At 42.9% G+C, this 23,029-nt stretch overlaps 1 protein-coding gene across 6 annotated transcripts in view; it reads right to left on the bottom strand.

The window, feature by feature from the left end:
- Nucleotides 1-2,883: 2,883 nt before the first annotated feature.
- Nucleotides 2,884-23,029, bottom strand: part of PIGP (phosphatidylinositol glycan anchor biosynthesis class P) — a 57,880-nt gene continuing 37,734 nt past the window's right edge. For 2 of the 6 annotated variants that reach the window (XM_089677914.1, XM_089677915.1), the window contains exons 3-6: nucleotides 14,421-14,510; nucleotides 11,419-11,491; nucleotides 8,595-8,713; nucleotides 2,884-3,134 (exon numbers count right to left, since the gene is read on the bottom strand). In XM_089677914.1, the coding sequence (XP_089534040.1) occupies nucleotides 2,995-3,134; nucleotides 8,595-8,713; nucleotides 11,419-11,491; nucleotides 14,421-14,502 (414 nt within the window). In that variant the 5' untranslated portion in view covers nucleotides 14,503-14,510 and the 3' untranslated portion in view covers nucleotides 2,884-2,994. Of the gene's footprint in view, nucleotides 3,135-8,594; nucleotides 8,714-11,418; nucleotides 11,492-14,420; nucleotides 14,511-20,171; nucleotides 20,280-22,494; nucleotides 22,532-23,029 lie in introns of all 6 variants that reach the window. The other 4 variants (XM_089677918.1, XM_089677917.1, XM_089677920.1 and 1 more) reach the window with 4 other exon arrangements.

Genomic DNA, 23,029 nt, shown 5'->3' with positions numbered 1-23,029 from the left:
AGAGGTGGGTTTTCAGGGTGCACCTAAAGGAGAGGAGAGTAGGTGATAGTCTGATGGATTGGGGTAGGGAGTTCCAGAGGATGGGTGACACCCTGGAGAAATCCTGGAGGCGGGCATGGGAGGAAGAGACCAGGGAACTAGAGAGAAGGAGGTCTTGTGAGGAGCGGAGTGTGCGTGTTGGGTGGTACTTGGATATTAGGTCGGTGATGTAGGACGGGGCAGTATGGTGGACAGCTTTGTACTTCAGTGTTAGATTTTTGAATTTGATCCGTTGTGCAATCGGAAGCCAGTGGAGGGATTGGCAGAGGGGGGTGGCGGAAACGGAGCGGTTGGAAAGGTGAATGAGTCTGGAAGCTGTATTCAGGATCGACTGAAGCGGATGCACATGAGGAGATCTGTGGAAACTGACTGCTCACAGAATTCAAACAAAGCCTTTTTATTTATAGGCTAGAATAAATTAATATTTTTAATATTTTCTGGTGGCAGTTTTTATTTTAGTTTTTTATTTAGTTATATATTGATTTATTTATTTTATTTATATTTATTTACATATAATTTAAGGGCATATATAGCTTTGAGAGCGCTGTTTATGGTATTTCCATTTATTTATATAAAGCTTTTTTGGCCTTACTTCTGAAGGATCCTAGGAGTGCACTTTGTTCTGCACTCCTGTAACCCATTCGGCCAACAGTGGGCTAAAGTTGACATCACTCAGCGAATCCAGACTCTAGAGACATCCTGACCTCAATGTCAGGACCCATCCAGATATCTTACCAGCAAGCTGACTCAGCTGCTCCCACCCCCTCCACAGCACAATGCTTCAGTGAGCGCTGCAGGGCCAGAACAGAGAGTGGGTGACTGACAGTCACCAGCTCTCTACTTACTGAAGAGCGAGAACTGAGCAATCAGAAATCTTTGATCACTCAGTTCTCAGTGTAGAGGCAGCGGGGGGACAGGTGCAGCATCCGATCGATGCTACATGCACCTAGGGGAGTATAAATATTTGTTGTTTTCTATTCCAAACTTCTCTTTTAAAGTGAAAGTAAACCCTTTCAGCAGCTGATTTATTAACGTTTTGTTTATGCAGCTTCTTTACCCTTTAATCCTTGTCTATGTTCAGGTTTAGGCTGGTACCATGACCAAGGAGTCCCCTTAATCTTGTTCTATCCTGTGGAGTCACCCTTACATGCAGGGACTAAAGTTGTGTCTCCCTACATTGTGTACATCAACTGAAAGACATAGCACTGTAGCCTAGGAAGGCAAAGCACTCCCCTGCTCCTCCCTTCTCCAAGCTAACAGACTGATTTGAAACTGCACTGTCCACTGTTAAAGTAGAATTCCAGCCTTAACCTAATTAGTCTTAAAATGTCCTCTGCCCCCTCCTAACACCAATGCAGACCAACCTGTGTAAGAAAGATATATATACAGTACTTAACTAGTTTTATCCCACTCCAGTTGGGTTACGTGATCCAGCTTCCCCATGTCAGCCAACGCCAGCTGCAGGGGAGAGGAGGGAATGCCAACAACGTCTGTGATGTAGGAGCTCCTGGGTGATATCACCACTCCCAGGCATTCCTGGCTGTTGTTGAGCGCTCTCTCTCTTCCCCTGCAGCTGCTGCTGGTTGACACCGGATCATGTGAACAGACTGGAGTGTGCTAAGAAGAGGTAAGTATACACACCTTTTTTACACTGGTTAATCCGCATAGGTGTTAGGAGAAGGGACATTTTTAAGATCAGTTAGATTGAGTCTGGAATTCTACTTTAACTCGTTCCTGTAAGCAATTGAATTTCAGGGAAGCTGCACCAAGAGAGCAGGAGCCAGCGGCATTGAAAGCTGTAAACTGTAAGTGCTGGGGTAAGACTTTTATCAAATAATTTACTGGGAAATGTTTGTTTTATTGTGCTCAATGTGTTAGGCCAGTGGTCGGCAAGCCGTGGCTCGCGAGCCACATGCGGCTCTTTACAAACTTAAATGCGTCTCTTCTGTGTGCCGGGCGCCCGCTCCCCTCCCTCCTCTCGGGCGGCCGCCCCAAAAGTCAGGACTCTGCAGCTGTCAGGATGTAGGCGGGGCAGCCAGGATGTAGGTGGGGCAGCGTGACGAACTCCTCTCCTCTCACAGTCCGCCCTGAAGACCAGAACGGCGCAGGAACACGGCGAGAAGAACGCGCGGAGCAAAGGTAAGTGAATTGACACAATATGGGGAATGAATTACTATAGGGGGGGTGAATTACTATATGGGGGATGAATTACTATGGGGGATGAATTACTATATGGGGGATGAATTACTATAGGGGGGATGAATTACTATGGGGGATTAATTACTATATGGGGGATGAATTACTATGGGGGATGAATTACTATATGGGGGATGAATTACTATATGGGGGATGAATTACTATGGGGGATGAATTGCTATATGGGGGGTGAATTACTATATGGGGGATGAATTACTATGGGGGATTAATTACTATGGGGGATGAATTACTATATGGGGGATGAATTACTATGGGGGATGAATTACTATATGGGGGGTGAATTACTATATGGGGGATGAATTACTATAGGGGGGATGAATTACTATATGGGGGATTAATTCATATGGGGGATGAATTACTATATGGGGGATGAATTACTTTATTTTCAGTTTTAAAATGTGGCTCTCAAAATAAATTTCAATCGTGGTTTTGGCGAGATTTGGCTCAGTTGAAAAAAAAGGTTGCCCACCACTGTGTTAGGCTAAAAACAGAGTTTTTTTTAATACTACTTTTAATTTAAATTTACTGGACTTTCTATAAAATAGTGCCAGGATTTCCTGCAAACCCTTAACAGGTCACTGATTGGTGTTACTTCTTAATCACCAAAGAAATCATTCAGACTTTGAATTCCTAGAACAAACTTTATTATAAATAATATGTAAACATTGAACCTGGTTTTCAGAGTTAGATGACCTTTTTTGTAGAAACGAAACAGCCATAAACTCTAGAAGGGCTGGTCTATGACAGGTGGGTGTTTGTATTATGTCTCCAGTGTGGAAGGAAAAACATCCTATTAACCTCGCTGATCGGAATGTCCTGCAGGGCTGGAATGGCGTCTTTTTGAGTCTCTTTGATCTGCTGCTTTTTGGCATACGAGTCTATGGTATTAAAAAAAAGGTTAATTCATTTCACATTGATCTTAAAGGGCAACTCCTACAAAACACAAGTTGGAAATAATATGCACAAATCTTTTGCTCCTCCCAAAAATATGCTATAATGCAGTGCACCAAGTAAAGTGCACACCGTGCCACCATTGCTGTCCTACATGATAGTGAGCGAACTCTCTTCATAGGTAAAAAGCAAAATGTAGTGAGCGCTCTTGAATACGTATAGCAGCTAGAACACTTGAGGCAACCACAATACCTTTGAAATATCAATAAGAATAATAAAGTGCAGCGCTAAATAAATGAAATGCAGCAAAATTATAATTGGATAAAATGTATAAATCAATCAGATTAAACAGGTAGCATCCACGGTGCTCTCTAGAAAGATGAAAAATTCCAGAGCCTAATGCCTCAAATAGTAGCAGTGCACACTCACCAGAAACGCATGGATTATGCGCATGTAGGAATGATCATCCTAGGTATTTAATCTGCCATGAGCCAGGTGGTGGGCATCCATCTAAGGGTTGGTCATCAGGCTTGGATATAGTGAGAGCTCCAGCTCAGGTCCAGAGATCCCCTTAAGGTCAGTCGGGTAATCAACTTGGATGATAATACTCCCTCCTCTGGATAGTAAAGTCCCCTTTCCTCAGGGCTTGTGCTGCTCCATGTGCTGGCATCCATGACCAACCCTTAGATGGATGCCCACCACCTGGCTCATGGCAGATTAAATACCTAGGATGATCATTCCTACATGCGCATAATCCATGCGTTTCTGGTGAGTGCGCACTACTACTATTTGAGGCATTAGGCTCTGGAATTTTTCATCTTTCTAGAGAGCACCGTGGATGCTACCTGTTTAATCTGATTGACTTATACATTTTATCCAATTATAATTTTGCTGCATTTCATTTATTTAGAGCTGCACTTTATCATTCTTATTGAACTTGCTTCATAGCTTACACTTCTGCAGGTTTTGTATCATCATTCCTTGGTTTATAGTCTATCAGTGATCATTACAGCAGGCAATAAACTACCCCAAGGTCTCTCCAGCCTAATAATTCACATCACTATATCCTTCTACGACCCATCTGTGTTTTTTTGATCAAGTTTTAAATAACTTGTACAATGGCCATACAATGTCACTGTTTCAGGATATAATCCAAATGAAGCAAACATGTCATAAAACATGGTCCTGTAAACAATGCACAACATGTGCCAACTAAGAACATAAAGAATAAAGCCTCATCCACACATGGTATATCAATGTGTACCCTGTGTGAGGGCAGTGTTTATCCACACGCAGATGCCTGTGTACCATGCACCCCCATGCAGGCATGTCCCATTGATGTCAACTGGGACACGACAGCTGCACGGACATAGACGCTGCTCCCAATTTGACATCCATGTGGGTGTGTGTCCCTAAACTCATACTATTTGCATTTGGGGCCATGTACCTGCATGGATGTCATATTGGTAGCATCGGCTGCGTCCCAACTGGAATCAATAGGATTGCCTGCACGGGGATGCACAGAACACCTGTGCGGGTAAACACGGCCCTTACACAGGGTGCACATTGATACGCCCAGTGAAAACGAGGCCTAATCTAGATGTTTTTTTTGTAATTCCTTTATTTAACAAGAAAGTTGCATAGTATAAACATATGCAAGAGTAAAGCATAAGAAGGTACAGAGATAGTCAAGTATCAATATCAGTGGCTAGACAATAGAGTCTGCGCAGCAATAATGAACACACTAAAATACAACAGACTTCAAATCGGTTATCTCCTAGCAAGACATAGATGTCTCAGCAAGAGGCAGTGAAGAACACCTCCAGCAGACATATATGAACTTTGACATATGAATGCAACCAGGTATAAGGGGTAAAAAATAAAAAATACCAGGGGCCAGAATAACCTAAGGAGAGCGTATTGCCTAATGGGCAAAGTAAACTGCCAAAATAACTGCAAATGATATATCTCAAAACTAAGAAGGTGGTGCAAGGGGAAATAATGGGGTGGCTGGAAGAGGAACAGAAAAAGGGGGTGAGATAAGTGGTAAGTATAAAAGGAGCAAGGCCAGCAGCCTCTAAAGGAAGGAAAAAAGGGGGAAGGCTCAGAAAAGAAGTAGAAGATGGAGGCCTAGAGAGCACTGAAAAGAGGCATGAAGATGGTATGGAGAATCCAGAAAAGCAAAATTCTCATGTCTGGGGCTGCAACCGGGTTGTGAGACCTCCTGCAAATAGGCATCAGTGTAAAGTAGTATTGCCACGACTTCCAAATGTCACGAAAAGGTCTCCTCCCTGTTGTATAAAGTAGCCATGAGGTCTTCCATGTCCCTGTGTTCAGTGATTTTGGAAAACCAGAGAGACTTCAAAGGCGGATTTGCAACACAAAGGGATGCCTGTGTTCTACAGCTGAATTGTAAGTAAGGTCCTATATTTTTTGATGGGTCATTCTGCGAGGTGCAGCAGGCAAGTTGCAGGGTTCCCTGCTAAATCAACATTTGTAGGATACTGGGCACCTCTTGCCAAAATGGTCTGATTTTTGGACACTCCCATAAAATGTGGAGCACCGTGCCCCATTTGGCATCACACCACAAGCATGAGTCTGGTACTTTTGGAAACATGGTGCAATGTCGTGGGCACCCTGTACCATCTAGTCAGAAACTTATAGTTGGTTTCTTGGACCTTGGTGGCAATAGAGGACTTCTTTGCAAAACAGAGAACTTTCTCTTTTTGTGAATCAGTAAATTGCAAAGTGAGATTGGATTCCCACTTAGAGAGAAAGGTACGGGTGAAATGCGCCTTCTAGGATCTAGGTAACAGATGGTAGAAGGGCTGTGGCGGGTCAGTTCCCATCTGTGGCAGATGCTCTCCAGTTCCACGAGCTGACGGGAAACGCCCGGGGAAGGGAGGTAAGTTCTGGAGGCTACTGATGGGGTGGGGTAACTGGGGGAAAAAACGGGGAAGGAGGAAATTGGGCCTGGCCTCATCCTTCTGGCCTATTCCCCTGTACTGCAGTCTCTGCCCAGACCGTAAGGACAAATCTATGATTGCTGAGAAGCGAGTTGTTTGTTCCTAAAAGAAATATGGGGTCCAGATTTTCCAGTATTTATCTTCCTGTTCTTTTAGTGTCAGTTAGTTTCTCCATTTGCTAGATCTGTGTAATTCTAGCAAGCCACTGCACCCTATCAGGTGGTTCAGAGCTCTTCCACAGTGCAGGGACGCATGCTTTCATTTTACTGAGGTGGTGCAAAAGTAATGAATTATTGTGTCGCTTGTTGGAGAGCGGTGTGTCATGCAGCAGAAAAGCTGCCGGGCTTCCTTCAAGAGACACCCGTGATAGTTTTGATCGTCTGTTCCACCATGGTCCAGATGTCCTTCAATTTGGGACATTCCCAGAAAATTTGACGCAGGATTCCCTCAGATTTCAGGCACCACCAGCATGAGATTGAGACCTGGGGAAACATACGGTAAAGTACCACTGGTGTCCGGTAGCAACGTGTGAGGAGTTTATACCCCCCATCCTGATATCTACTGGCAAGAGAGGCTTTGTGGGCAAAGACCAAGATTCTTTCTATCTGTTTCTGAGAGAATGTTGTGTTCAGGTCCCTTTCCCATCATTGCAGGAAGGGGAGCTCTTGTGGAGCATTTTGGGCAATCAAAGACGCATAAAAATGTAATAGAAAGTGCTGGATGGGCTGACCAGTCAACCAAGCTTGTTTGAACAAGAATGGTTCCTGCACAAAGTGGAACTCAGTAAAAAGTGAACGGAGGTATTCGTTTAACTGAACCCAATGGAAGAAGTCAAGGTCTTGCAATACAATACATTCCATCTCTTGATTTGTCGTAAGATGGTGGTTGCTGGAAAAGTGAAGGAGCCTAAAGAATCCCTGCTGGAGTAACACAGTGAAACGTGGGTCCTATAGGCCCGGAAGGAATTTGTGTGAGCCCAGAACAGGAGTCATCAGGCTTGGATAGTTGACCAGATTATGCCCTGCTTTAAGTGGGTTTTGCATTCCCATAGAAGAGTATAAGAATGAAAAACCTGTCTGATGCAAACAAAAACCCTGCAACACAGAGCCTTGGGCTCCATTAATTTCCAACCAAGCATTTGTCTTCCTGAGAAGATCCTTTAAAAATCCCCAAAAATATTTATTTCTGTAGACCTTGAATTTTTTCCCTAGTTTTCCGTTTGCTTTTCCATGTTAATGTACACAATGTGCATGCACATTTCCTACCTGCAAACATCACTTTTCAGTTAGCACACTTGACTTCATTTGTAATTTTTTTCAAAAGAACAACCTTGTTCACTGGACATGGTTACTGATGTCTATAGAAAAACTTCATTATTCACATATCTTTTGAACACCCTCTATGGATGGCCACAGAGTCACATAATACAGAGCCAATTATTTTGAGTCTCCATGCACATTAGCATTTTTTTTAAGCTCAAAAAATGCTGGAAAAACAACTGAATAAAAAATGCTGATAACAGTGTCTTTTTAGTAGTTTTAGTAGTGTAGAGCCTTAGTGCAACGTCATACAGGTGCAATTTAAGGTGCGATTTGGGAATTGAAATAGCATCTAATGCACAGTGGCTAAATGGTTAGCACTTCTGCCTGGCAGTACTAGGGTCGTTGGTTCGAATCCCAGCCACAGTACCTCCTGTCTGGAGTTTGCATGTTCTCCCTGTGCCTGTGTGGGTTTCCTCCAGGTACTCTGGTTTCCTCCCACACTCCAAACACATGTTGGTAGGTTAATTGGATCCTGTCTAAATTGGCCCTTGTATATGTATGTGAGTTAGGGACCTTAGATTGTACACCCCTTGAGGGTTAGGGACTGATGTGAATGTACAATATATATGTAAAGAGCTGTATAAATTGACAGCGCTATATAAGTACCTGAAATGAATGTTAGTGTCTTAACATTTGTGATTTGCTGCAGCGTGATTTCTAAACTAGTTCTTGGATTACTTTTTCTGCAGTTTTGTTGCGATTTCACATACATAGAATATAATGGAAATCGCATTGCAAGTTGCAAGAAACCGTTAAAAATCTTCACAGGTAGCAATAAAGTCTTCAGAAATTGTGCTAAAATTGCACACAAATTGCACGATTTTAAATTGCAGCGGTGTAACCGGTGACTAGTGTTTTATTAGCATTTTTACAGTACAACTGTAGAAAAAAAAAAGTTAGAAAAAAAGCTGTTAGGAGCATTTAGCGTTTTTTTCTGCTTGAAAAATGCTTCAAAAAAGTCTACAAAACAATTTTTTTCTGCTCTTAGATGCTGAAGCTCCAAAAAAATGCTAATAGCCTATAGTAGTGTGCATGGACACATAGGATAGCACTATTTAGGAGCAGAAAAAATGCTAATAACAGCTTCTAGGAGCTTAAAAAAAAAAAAACGCTATAGTGTGCATGGAGCCTGAGTGATGTTGAATGCAGACCTATTTACCTGTGACTATCTCTAAGGAATCTTGGGGAGCCGTACTCATCAAATTCACACCGAACAAAAAGACATAGGCAATGCATAGAACCACCAGGAGGTACACTGGAATAGCCACAGCCCAATACCTTAGGAGAAAAAAAATTAAAAAGACCCAGTCACTAGCAAAAAATTACAGGATTAAAGCACAGAAAAATCAAGTATTTTAAATGTTTTTTTGCAGTGTTTTTCCTTCTCATAAATTATTTTTATTGACATGCAATGTGCCTTTAAACTTGCTGGAGTCAATTCTCTAACGTGGCCCCCTCCCTCCTTGCGTGGCCTAGCCCTCTCCTGTTCTTGCAGTCTATAATTACTGTCTGTGCTGGCTTGAGGGAAAGTTCCGAGTCTGCTGGGTCTGCTGACATTACATCCAAGATGGTGGCACCCAGCAGCAGTCTCAGGGATTTTGGATGCCTACATAAGGGAGGCTTTTACAGGTAAATAACATACATAAAACATGATAGGTGCCCATACAATCTTATGGGAAGATTGTTGTTGAAATGAATGGTCTGAGAACAAAGACAACTGAAACTACTAACAATTACAGGTACTGTAACTAACTTTCATTTAATATTCTATATTTTATATTAATATTATATGAAGCCCAAAATATATTATACAATACCATACAACTCTTAATATTAATATTAGTACCCTTTATTTAGAAAATAATGCATAAATAAATAAGCAAACCATTTTATGCAATACTACAATCCTGATTTAGCTTTACAGGCTAAAGAGGAAGCTATCTTGGGCCCAGTGGTGTAGAGGAAGAGGGCCTGCCAGAGCCAATGCCTTTTCTAGCCTAAGAAAACCACCACTGTGTCAAAGGCTGTAGGTTCAGCAAGAGCATTTATGAAAATTTATATATATATATATATATATATAAAAACAATTGATGCAAAAATGACTGCAGAGCTCAATCTCAGTTTTCACAGGACTGAGATTGAGCTCTGCAGTCACTTTTGCATCAGTTATTTTCTTGTTCTGGGCCAAATATTGAGCAATGTCCTTTTGTCTCTTTCTGTTAGTTGACCATTTTGCCCGCGCTTATGCTTATCAGATGACGTTTTCCCGGAGACTGTTTATGTCATCATAACCTTTGATACTGCACCTCACCGCACAGCAAATAAATTGGCAACTTCAGTCACAGAGGCGCCAGCTAAGCGGCACCAACAATTTGACTTCTTTGAAGGTCAGTAAGCTCTGACATGACTCTGACATGACTCGTATTACTAGCAGCACACAGTGAATGACAAAAATAAGTCTTTCCACCTGTTACCTAGGTGTCTCATAACACAATGGAAGCAAAAGAGTGTTACATCACTTCTGCTTTCACTGTTGTCACTTTCACACCTGTAAATCATGTAGTGTTTCCATTTTTTTTGTCTAATCCCTGTGTATATACACTATATTGCCAAAAGTATTGGGACATCTGCCTTTACACACACACACAAATTTTAATGGAATCCCAGTCTTCTGTAGGGTTCAATATTGAGTTGGCCCCGCCCTTTGCAGCTATAACAGCTTCAACTCTTCTGGGAAGGCTGTCCACAAGGTTTAGGAGGGTGTCTATGGGAAGGTTTGACCATTCTTCCAGAAGCACATTTGGCAGGTCAGGCACTGATGTCGGAGAAGGCCTGGCTCGCAGTCTACGCTCTAATTCATCCCAAAGGTGTTTTCTGTGCAGGCCTGTCAAGTTCCTTCACCCCAAACTTGCTCATCCATGTCTTTATGGACCTTGCTTTGTGCACTGGTGTGCAGTCATGTTGGAACAGGAAGGGACCATCCCCAAACTGTTCCCGCAAAGTTGGGGGCATGAAATTGTCCAAAATGTCTTGGTATGCTGATGCCTTAAGAGTTCCCTTCACTGGAACTAGGGGGCCAAGCCCAACCCCTGAAAAACAATCCCACACCAAAATCCCCCCTCCACCAAACTTTACACTTGGCACAATGCAGTCAGGCAAGTACCGTTCTTCTGGCAACTGCCAAAATCATCAAATTGCCAGGCAGAGAAGCGTGATTCGTCACTCCAGATGACATGTCTCCACTGCTCTAGAGTCCAGTGGCGGCGGGCTTTACACCACTGCATCCAATGCTTTGCATTGTACTTGGTGATGTAAGGCTTGGCTGCAGCTGCTCGGCCATGGAAACCCATTCCATGAAGATCTCTACACACTTGTGCTAATTTGAAGGCCACACGACATTTGGAGGTCTTTAGCTATTGACTCTGCAGACAGTTGGCGACTTCTGCACACTGTGCGCTTCAGCATGCGCTGACCCCACTGTCATTTTACGTGGCCTATCACTTGGTGGCTGAGTTTCTGTTGTTCCCAGTTGCTTCCACTTTGTTATAATCCCACTAACAGTTGGCCGTGCAATATTTAGTAGCCAGGAAATGTCACGGATGGACTTATTGCACAGGTGACAACCTATCACGGGACCACGCTTGGAGTCACTGAGCTCCTGAGAGCGACCCATTCTTTCACAAATGTTTGTAGAAGCAGTCTGCATGCCTAGGTGCTTGATTGTATACACCTGTTGCCATGGAGGTGATTGGAACATCATTGGAATCCAATGATTTGGAGGGGTGTCCCAATACGTTTGGCAACATTGTGTGTGTGTGTATTTATAAACTGTCCCCAGACCTACGATTTCAGTGACCTGACCACGTGTACATGCAACCAACCCAGAGTCTTATTTCAGAGCGAGGAATATTGTCATTTTCGCAAACCATTTTGCCTCCCCTCCATTTGTATATAAACATACTCACATCTTAAATTATACTTACTTTTGAGGCCAATAGGTCAGTCCTAAGGAGTGTAACCATGATTCAGGAACAAAAGCCCACGTCAGATACAAGACTGGAAAGCAATGTGAAACAAAAATAGTGAGATAGGTCACAGAATCATTTATGAACTAATTGTACAACCAAAAAGTGATACCACAATTAATCATTCAGGTCCCAGGTTGATGCAAGCAGTGGGCTGGCCTTTGGGAGGTGTTGTGCAAATATCAAAATGTCTTAATGGGTAGATGTCAATCTGGAGGATCTCCATGATTAACAGAACTGAAATCCAATGAATGAAAGGGGTGGGCCAGGGGCAGTAGGGGCTAGATGATGCTGGATGATTAACAGCCAAGAAATGAGGTGGGTTCTATCTGACTTGCTGTAGTTCTTTATGAAGATTATTACAGTGTGCAGTGAGTAAGCAATTTCAGTACAGGAGAGGAGCCTGTACAACTGCAAGATTGCAGGGAAAGTTGAGGTCAGATTTAAAGTATCTAAAACCAAAACTTTTTAGATTATCATTATTATTATTATACAGTATTTATATAGCGCAAAAAGGTTTGCTCAGCGCTGTACATTATAGTGGGGGACAGTACATGAGACAATACAGTAACAAAACGAAACACGAGGGATTCAAGGGCCCTGCTCTTTCAAGCTTACAATCTAAGAGGGAGGGAATGGTGGTACAGGAGGAAGTGGCTGTGGGGGATGGAGTGGTAGGAGGAGTGGAGGAGATCGGCTGTTAGGTGAGGGTGTGGTAGGCTTCTCTGAAAAGAAGGGGTTTTCAGGGTGCGCCTAAAGGTGAGGAGGGTAGGTGACAGTCTGATGGATTGGGGTAGTGAGTTCCAGAGGATGGGGGAAGTCCTGGAGAAGTCCTGCAGTCGGGTGTGGGAGGTGGAGACGAGGGAGCTAGAAAGTAGGAGGTCTTGTGAGGAGCGAAGATTACGGGTTGGGTGGTATTTGGGTATCAGGTCGGTGAGGTAGTTTGGGGCAGCGTTATGAATACCTTTGTATGTCTGTGTTAGTAGTTTGAATTTAATGCGTTGGGCAATGGGGAGCCAGTGGAAAGAATGACAGAGGGGGGTGGCATAAGCAGAGCAGTTGGTAAGGTGGATGAGTCTGGCCGCTGAGTTCAGGATAGACTGAAGCGGGGATAGTCTGTGATAAGGTAAGCCGGTGAGAAGGGAGTTGCAGTAGTCCAGACGTGAGATAATAAGGGAGTGAACGAGTTGTTTAGTAGTGTCTGGGGTTAGGAACGAACGTATTTTGGAGATGTTGCGGAGATGGAGCCTGCATGAGTTTGCCAATGATTGGACATGGGGTTGGAAGGACAGGTTTGAGTCTAGAGTGACACCTAGGACTTTGGTTTGCGGGGTGGGACTGATGGTGGCGTTGTTGGTCGTGATGGAGAGAGTGGGGGGGGGGGGCGGGGGGCTTTGGATAGCACAGGAATGTGTAAAAAAACAAAAACCTATGATGTTTTTTCTTTTTACCATTTGGGCCCCATTGGGGAAAGTCTCCTTTCGTTCTTTCCCCTCAGACACAACAGAAAGTAAGAGGAAATCTCTCCAAATTGAAGGAAAATCACCTTTTAGAGGACTGTCACCAGAACAAGTGTCCCCATCAGACGATTGCACCTCCTATTCCTGATCAGGTTCCAACTCAAAATGTTGTATTCCCCATAACTTTCAGTCCAGGTAACATCGGTCAACAGAACAAATAAAGAGGGTGAATCCCCAATGGAGACACAGAAATAAGCACCCAACAGAGGGTCTAACCCCTCACCACTCTACCCTCTACTAACAGATGAATTTATATATACTTGAAACTATTTAATGATTTATATGCATTTCAACAGAGTTTTAATTTTAAGTGTGAGTTCAGTTACATGCATCTATACTGTACATCATTTTCTCTTTCTCACTGAATATTTTTATTTCTTATGCTGCTAGCATTAATAAATATATAGGAGAGTATATGATATTTACTTGTTTTAAATGTTTTTAAACATTTCTTCAGTTACTTACTGGTTTTCATGTCATACATCCCATGGAGAGGAGGAGGAGTTTTCCCAGCTAAACACACCCTCCTGCCTGCATGCCTGAGCTAAGTTCAGAGGGATTCAAGGAAGTAAATGCTACATGAATGATCTGCCCTTACTCAAGATGGCCACTGCCAGAAATGCTGGGTGGTGTTTTTAAAAGCAAATGGATTCCATCTTGTGACCTGCATGGAGGCATTCAAGGACCCATGAATATGACCTCCTCTCCCCTCTTCCCTACCCCTTATACAACTGGGAAAAACATTTTAAACAATTAATCCTTTTTTATAATTTTCATTTATTGCATTTTTGCCTAGGCAAGGTTGACGTATTTAGTCAATGGGACCTAACAGAGATGCACAGGGTAACATGTCCTATAGACCTTGGAGAGACCCATAGTGTGTCTGTTCATTCATGGGACATCGGTCCAATATGGCGGCATGGCAGCACAGTGATGAAGAAGAACGTTTGGCTGCAATGAGGACAACACTGAACTCCATGAACTAGTAAGCCTGTTTTTTTTTTATTTACATACAGGAACAATTATAAGGGACTAGATATTTTGAATAAACATATATACGTTTATTCAAAATATTTACTTCTGACAATTGTTCACTATTGAACACTTATCTGTTTTATCTTTTATTGGACCCATATCATTGGTATATTATTTATGTGAATTTTTGATGTATGCATATATTTCACTTAGCGCAACACTATTTATTTGATTTGTGATTTAGAGGGGATATCCTCTTGGTGTGTTTGCTGCTTTATACACAATTAGGTTTGGGTATTTGCTCGGTTTAACCATTTAATATAATTATAAGGGACTAAAATTACATTTTAGCTAGAAATGGTGAACTTCCTCTTTAACGGCCTTTTATAAATGACAGGTTTACTTTTTAGAATTATATAGATCTGTAATAACCAGATATTGCATCATCAGGTTTAATATACTCACTAAATCCACACTGAGAAGCCAAGTAAAGGACAAAACCATAAATGGCTCTCTCCGGCAGAGGAGACGGAGAATTCTCCACCATTCTGTTACCTATAATAAACAAAGGAGAATATAAATTATTGCCAGAGCAGCAGAGATGTATGAACAACATGCGCAAAATTCATTAGTGTCTAAAGGAACTGTTTATGCCAGGTGCTACCTTTTAATTTTCTAGCTGTACTAAGAAAATATTAGCCAGGATCTTGCATGATTATACGGGCAACAACAACAGCTCTTCTTCCAGACTTTGGTAAATGAGCTGTCCAATATACCCAACATTATTTGTGGCTTTTACATCATGGTTAATCTGGTTGTCTGGTTCCTTCAGGGTTGCTAGGGGTTCCTTGAGCAGTGAGCAACTTCTGCCTCTCAGATAAGTAATCGCTATGAACAATGATCTTTTTTGGCCATATGTAAGGGGGAGAGTCTTCCCAATGACCACAAATGTAAGACGTATTCTGCTAAGTGACCATCACACTAAAGTACTATGAACATTTGATATAGTAATTACTGTATTAGCAGGGGTTCCTTGAGCCTGGAAAGTTATTTCAAGAGTTCTTCCATGTTAAAAAGGTTGAGAAAAGCTGGCCTAAGCACACGTTGGTCTTGAATTTGGAAGCTCTTCCATCATTCAAGCTTGCTTCTGGGTTTTTTTTCTCTGGCTTTCATACTCTCCAATATTTCCATAAAATGGCTTTTAACACTAAAATGCATCCACCCAGTGGTACCTGTGCATGCTTCAAATGTGTTCTCCAGCATCCCAGGAGACCTGGACCACAGGACAGTTTTTTAGGCAAATTCCAACACTGTCCATGCAGTGTCAAGGAGAGCCTGTCCCATCCTGAACCTCTTTATTGGCCAGCAAGGATGACCATTATACTTATAAGCCAATAGAAAATTGGAGGAGGGGTTAAGCCTATCTTTAGTACTACCGAGAATGTTGAAATTCACATAAGTAAGTGCTCAAGGATTCAGGTAGACAGGAATACCTAAAACTGTTGGGTAGGAACAGGACCAGGAACTATCAAAGAGAGACCTCAAACCTGATGGCCCCCAACAGACTGAGGAAGGCAACTGCTGATTCAATCCACCATATATCTGAAATATTGCTTTTCAGTGGTAAACAAAAGATGAAAGCTGCACTCTTAACAAGCACTTCTTCCTGTATTTATGTAAACCAGTGGTCTCCAAACTGTGGCCTGGGGGCTGGATGCACCCCTCTGCTTGCTTTTATCCAGGCCTTGAGGCATTATTCCCCCCACTGTCAGCAATAGTGGGTCTTAGTCCCTACCACTGACACTGACAATGGAATCAGTCCTCTCACTAACATGAACTATGGGACACTATTACTACCACTTACACCAATGATGGCCCCCTAAAGTTTGAAGGACAGTAAAGTGGCCCTTTGTTTAGAATGTCTGGAGTCCTAACTGCATAGATAGCATTTCCACCCAAAGCCACACTTCTGTGATGTGTTTCACCACTGTGAACAAGCCAGGAGTGGTGAAACACGTTATGGAAGTGTAGCTTTGGGTGGAGATACTATGTATGCAGTTATTTTCCTGATATTTTCAAGTAATACAGCAAGAAGAGCTTGAGTGGTGCTGTGGATGTGGGTATATTCTTATATCACTTTTCAGGGAACTGACAAAAGTTAAAAGTGGTGTATGAATCAGTAGCCATAACAGTGCCTTCATGCATGGCTAGGATTAGACTATCCCTATGTGGCACACATAGGGATAGTCTAATCCTAGCCATGCATCCATAAATTTCTCCATTCATGCTCAACGGGACAGATGGAGGAATCTCCCCTGCCAGCTATTGTTCTCAGATAGCCACAGAGGACATAGTTGTCTGAATGCAATCACTGTTCGGCCGACAGTTTTCCTCCCAGCTCCTCGATTTTACAGTTGAAGTTTGTTGGTCAGGGTGGTACCGGCAGGGCCACCCACAGCTCAAATAGTGGATGATTTTGCAAAAATTTACCAAAATTTGAGCAGTGCATGGACAGTTTTAGAATAGTGCCTAGTTTCAGGTTAGAAAGTTCAACAGGGAAGGTGCTGGATTGTTGAAAAAGTGTGTTTTAGATATGGTCATCCCATTACAGAGAGTAAAGATATATAAGAGGGAGACACAAAAGTGGAAGTCGCCACATTCACTGCAACACAAAGGTAATGAAATCATAACAAAGTAGTGATAGGGGCCTGAGGAAAGACATCATAACCAGTGTGCCATTTCCACGGGCTGCACCTTCTGCCAAGTTCATAACTCATCCATGACGCATCATACGTGTAAAAACATACACATAAAGGCTTATTTCATAACAGTGAAATAGCTGTGTACCAAATCTCTAGCAACCAATCCAGGTTTTCAAATAAAACAATATGTCAACCCAAGAACAAAAATGCAATATATTGCAGCTTACAAATCCTTAGATGCGATAGCTGCGTTTGTTTTCTTTTTTCAGTCAAAGAACATTTACAGCAAGTATGGAGAATACCTATAATGGAGAAGTTCACCTTTTTGCAGGCAAAAAATGTGCATTTATTATTTCTTTTATTAGGAGCCTGTAAAGCCTTGCACCTGTGATTAGCAGATGACGGGTGCAATGCATGGCTCCTGAAGACTGACAATGTAGCTGTCTACTTCGAATGGGCAGGCAGATACTGAATGGCAGTAAGATCAATGAACTATTACAGCTCTCACCAGCACCCTAGTAGTTCACTGAGAATTACCAGCCGTCAGCTGCAATGGCTGACAGTAGTTGTAGCTCCCTCATTCACAGAACTCTGAATGAATGACGCGGAACAGAGCCCCGCATGGTCATGTTTCTTCAAAATTGTGTCAGTGGGTGTGGGGAGATGATCGCTGGATCGAGGGCTCGGGAGGGTGCGAGGGCTGCTTATTTAGCAGTATGTTGCATGTTATAACCTGAACACATGTAATATGTTATGAAAGGTAAACTTATCTTTTAAAGTCATTCTAAAGGCTTAAGGTTTGTATTCTATGCGTGAAGGTAAAAACCTTCTGTGTGCAGCAGCCCCCCTAATCCTTACCCGAGCCCCCTCCAATCCAGTGACATTCTCAACAGCCTCTGCTGTCTGGGCACTATTCCTCCTCATTGGCTGAGGCAGCATCAGGGGGCCCATTGGCGCCTGCTTCTGTCAATCACAGCCAGTAAGCCAATGAGGAGAGTGCGTGGGGCCAGGCCAAGCCAAGGCTCTATGTGTCTTATGCACGCATAGAGCAGCGGCTTGGGGATGAGCATGCAGCGGTGCCCCCAGGGCGAGTAGCTTTCCCTGGGGGCACTGCATGAGGGGGAGGAGCCAGGAGCGCCTGTGGGAACCCGAAAAGAAGAGGATTGGTGCTACTCTGTGCAAAATCACTGCACAGAGCTGGTAAGTATAGTATGTTTGTTATTTTTTTTTCTTTTAAAAAGGAACCTTTAATGTCACTTTTATCTTTACTGAAATGCAATGCCCTGATCACTTCTTGTATGCTGAACTAAACGCACAAACAATGTTATCTTATTTCTGTAAACTACTACTCTCATCACCCCCATCTCATGGAGATGATGAGAAGAAGAAATTTTAAGTCCAGCCAGGGTGACAACCATGACTGCCTCCATAGATACTGTGCAATGTAGAACAGTAATGTTTTGGAAGGTGACAGGTGTACTTTAACAAGAACCCTCACCGGTGCTGATGAAAGTTGTGGGATCGAAGAATAAAAGGTAAGTATTGAGACTTTTGTTCCACTTGGTGGGATAACTCCCTTGTAAGTTTTAGCAACCACAAGCCTGTTATATTTGAAAAGCTGACCATAGATTAGTCTTTTCTTTTTTCTTTTTGTTCAGCCAGGGGGATTCCTCCATCCACACAACTGAGGTGGATATAGGAATTATCCCCACTGTGTCATTGTATTCCGACTCTTCCTCAGTCAGAATACACTGATCAGTGGCTGCAGCCTGATGATTGACAAAAGTTTTCCAACATTTCCATTCAACAGAAGTTGATTGTTAGATCAACTTTGTTGAGTGGGAATAGCCATAGATGGATAGATATTTGGCTGATCCTTGCAGAACCAGCCAAATTTTGATCCATCTGTGGCTAGCTTAAAGAGGATCTTCAATGTACCCCCAAAAAAATTTCCCACCATAGAAACGCAGTTCGGATGTGTTCTGTATGTGTTTCTGCATGTGTGTTTTTTTTGTGTTCAGGTGCGTTTTTGATACGTTCCAGTGAATGAAGTTCCACTTTAAGGGCCAATTCTCACCACAGAAATGCAGTCCTTTTGTATTACGTATGCATTTCTGCATGCGTGTTTTTGACACATTTTTTTTTATATGTTCAGGTGTGTTTTTGATAGGTTCCAGTAGATGAAGTTCTGCTTTAAGGGCTGATTCTCACCACAGAAACGCAGTCCGTTTGTGTTCCGTATGTGTTTCTGCATGCGTGTTGTTGACACATTGTTTTATGCTCAGGTGTGTTTTTGATATGGTCCAGTAGATTTTTTTCCCCCATTATTTTTCACCTTAAATAACGACATGCACGTTCTGGTGTGTTTGTGTTACGTTTTACCACATTCCAGTACAGTTCATTGCAGAAAAAAAATGCAGCATGTTCTACTTTTTTTCTGCAACTGGAATGCACAGGAACTGACTGCAGGGGTGTGATACAGCCTACGTGTGCATGGACACATAGGATAACATGCTGGGGAGTTTACTAGCTGTAGAAAAAAAAAAACACCAAAAGCCAAAAACAGCAGCTGTAAAAACGCCCAGTGTACATGAGGACTTAGGCAGGCCACAGATGGGTCGAAAATCTGCTGAAAATTCGTCCAAAAGAATAACTGGCCAATTTTCGGATCGTTAGTGGGTAAATTTGTCGGCCATTTTTCGTGATTTTGACACATTTTTTAACTGGTCATGTTGGAAAAAAACCAACCGATTTTGTTGATCGGCCGATTTTCACGGCAATGATGGGCAAATCGGACGATCTTTTTACCGATTAAAAAAAATGCGCATGAGCTGTGACCTGCAAGAAGAAGGAACAGAAGAAAAAGAAGATGAAGAAAAAGAACATCTGTATCTATTTGTATCCATTTCGTATACAGATGTTTCTATTCGGATACAAATAGATACAATGTTGCAACCGCAATACTTTTAAATGTCAAAAATAATAGCGGATTGTCCCTGCAGAGAGCTCTGTTATATTTGACATTTAAAAGTATTGCGGTTGCAACATTGCATCTATTTGTATCCGAATAGAAACATCTGTATCCGAAATGGATACAAATAGATACAATGTTGCAACTTTGCTATACTTTTAAAAGTCAAATATAATAGCGGAGCTCTCTGCAGGGACACCGCTATTATATTTGCCGGCCGTAGACGGGATGAAAATCAGACGATTTTTTTTCTTTTTTTTTACCAATGGTGGTAACGTCGGCCGATTGAACGACCGATTATTTGTTTTTTTTTTAAAAAACGGCCGGTTTTCGCCCCGTCTATGGCCTGCCTTGGTTGTCCTATCAAAAGTCGGCCTCTGACCTCCCATGGGCCATTTCTTTGTGCTTGTTGGCTTTTTTTTTTAAACTGCTGATTTATTGCTGTGAACTTTGGCTGACTCCATGCCCCTGTGCTGTCCTCAGACTCTCTGTTATCAGCCATCTCTACCTCTAGATAATCTAAGAATGTGTTTATTTAGTTACACTTGACTGGAGAGAAAAGCAGAGTCCAAAAGCCATTTGAAGCACCTCTGGATTTCCATTTTAGCTGCACATTTTCCTGCTGATACCATCTTCTATTTTTTCAATATCCTATGGGAAAAGAAATTGACATAAAGCAATGTAACCTGGATAGAAGATGCAGATAACATTTCATTACATCATCGTATGAGGTCACTGTGTCTAATAGCGACTGTGCACTGGACGGGTGCGTTATTGGAGGAAAAATACATGTAAATTTAGATAGATAAGATTTGTACACCCTTAGGGCCGGTTCACATCACATGCAGTACAGTGTGTTTTTTTTTTTCTGCATCAAAAACGCATGGATAGTTGGAGATATGGCTTCTAACTAAAAAAAATGTTTATCCTTCAGTTCTACCTTAAAGCAGTAGTAAACCGCAGCAAAAAAATAAAAATAAAAAATAAATTGGGCCCTGGGCAGTTTAACCACTTTACAACTGCGCTGTAGCCAAAAGACTGCAACAGCGCGGTTTTCCAGTACTGGAAGGGCATCATAGGACGTCCTCCCAGAACACGCCCCCCACATGCCCACAGCAGCATGCACCCGGTGCTGTCAGTGATCACATGACTAGGTAAAAGGCCAATCACAGAGGCCTTTTACTACGTCATCAGCTGTGTCCAATGACACAGCAGATCACAAAGTAAATACAGTTGCCGGTTATCGGCAGCACTTTCCTCATGCTGTCACAGAGTGAAAAGTACTGCCGATTACCAGCAAATGTCACAGAGCAGATCTGCACTGATAATCAAGGCACTGAATAGCAGTGCCCTGATTATCAGTGCCGCCCATCAGTGCTATCAGTCAGTGCTCCTTATCAGTGCCCATCATTGCTGCATATCAGTGCAGCAACATCAATGCCTCCTCATCAATACACACCAGTGCTGCCTCATCAGTGCAGGCAGCCTATCAGTGCCCATCAACGCTGCCTCATCAGAGCAGCCTATCAGTGCCCATCAGCACTGCCTCATCAGTGCAGCCTATCAGTGCCCATCAGCACTGCCTCATCAGTGCAGCCTATCAGTGCCCATCAGCACTGCCTCATCAGTGCCACCTCATCAGTGCAGTCTATCAGTGCCCATTAGCACTGCCTATCAATGCTGCCCATCAGCACTGCCTCATCAGTGCCACCTCATCAGTGCAGTCTATCAGTGCTGCCTCATCAGTGCAGCCTCATCAACACATATCAGTAAAGGAGAAAAATTCAGTTTGCAAAATTTTATAATAGAAACAAAGAAGAAACTTTTTGTTTTGCTTTTTTTTTGTTTATAGTGCAAAAAATAAAAACCCCAGTGGTGATTAAATACCATCAAAAGAAAGCTGTATGTGTGTGAAAAAAATGATAAAAATTTCATATGTGTACAGTGTTGCATGACCGCGCAATTGTCATTCAAAGTGCAACAGCACTGAAAGCTGAAAATTGGCCTGGGCACGAAGGGCGTAAAAGTGCCCGGTAGGCAAGTGGTTAAGCCATAACTGGATACTAGCACATTATGACAGACTTACCTGAAAACTAAGCCCTCCAGCGGCGTGCTGTCACCGCTGTAGGAGCCTCCATCTTCACCCGGTCTTCTTTCTGGGTTCGCAGGTTTCAGCAATATGAATGGCCAAGCTGCGATGACATCACTTCCGTGCATGCACGTGAGAGTCGTTTATTACAGTGCAGGAAGGGTATGCCATTCCTTCAGAGCTCATGCGGTGGTGATGACACTGGCTGCTACCACAGTAAATATCTTCTAAATCAGGGCTTGAAAAAGCCGCTCGCCAAATGCGAGGAGAAATTCCTCTATGGCGAGCGGTGAGCACAGATGAAGCATGGAGCAACTGCACCTGCGCTCCAAGCCACATTGTGAAGCCGAGTTCCGGTTGACAACTTCCGGTTTCCGGATTCTGCGGCACCGCCGCAGAGGGGACAGGTGCAGGAGAGGTCCGCTCTCCTCCGCTGAGAGGAGACACCCTCTCCACCGCCGCGGGGGACAGTAAGTACTGTATACAACATGTCCTATCACTATAATGGAGTACAGGGGAGCTGGGATATACATTACTGTGTACAGTTTTATATTTTGGACTATTTATTCTAAAGAAAAATGTAATTTCATAAGATTTAAGGGGGTGTGGTTGAGGGCAGTTGGGGTGGAGTTTGGGGCGGACCGGGGGTGGGGTTAGGGGCAGACCTGGGCAAGGTTGGGTGGGGCAACTGGTGGAGAATAGGTTTTGTGACCGGCTAGTAAGTCCGGACTCGAAATTTTAACCCCTGTTCTAAATGGTGCCTTATTATAGGCTTACCTGTAGGTAAACTTCAACCAAGGGAACTTGCTCCCACCTAAAGCCAACAGAAACAGCAAACATGATGACAAGTAATCGCCTGAGACAAAGCAGTGTACAACCCATGAGTTCTACCACTAGAGTTTGGTACTTGGCATTTCCAAATCCAGGCAAAACCTTTTTTTATAGCAATGGTCCCGATTCCCAATCCTGGAGAAAGAAAGCGAAAAGAAATTATTTTTGCACTTGTTACCAGATCAGGAGGAACATTTTCTAAAGGGTCACCTGCTCCAGGGACTCCCATAAAATGCCATTCACCCAGGAAAATGCTGCGACTCTGAGATAATAGGAGCAGATATCATTTGCAGGCCAGCAATTGCAGTTGAAAGTAAGCTCATGAACAGGCCTAGGTTCCACCATCACTGTAGGTCTATGCTCCACAGGTGATCTACATGCCTTGTCTATAGCAGTTGAACTCCATTCAACCTCTGCCATGTTCACCTGAAGGAATGTGACATGAATATCTCTTGTAGTTGCTGAAAGCAGATCTGGAGCA

This window comes from Staurois parvus, unplaced genomic scaffold, assembly GCF_062004578.1.
Source record: "Staurois parvus isolate SC_StPar_1 unplaced genomic scaffold, SC_StPar_1.0 ptg000195l, whole genome shotgun sequence".
Lineage (NCBI taxonomy): Eukaryota > Metazoa > Chordata > Amphibia > Anura > Ranidae > Staurois > Staurois parvus.
Note: the sequence above shows the minus strand (reverse complement) of the source record. Positions and strands in the feature narration are given on the sequence as shown.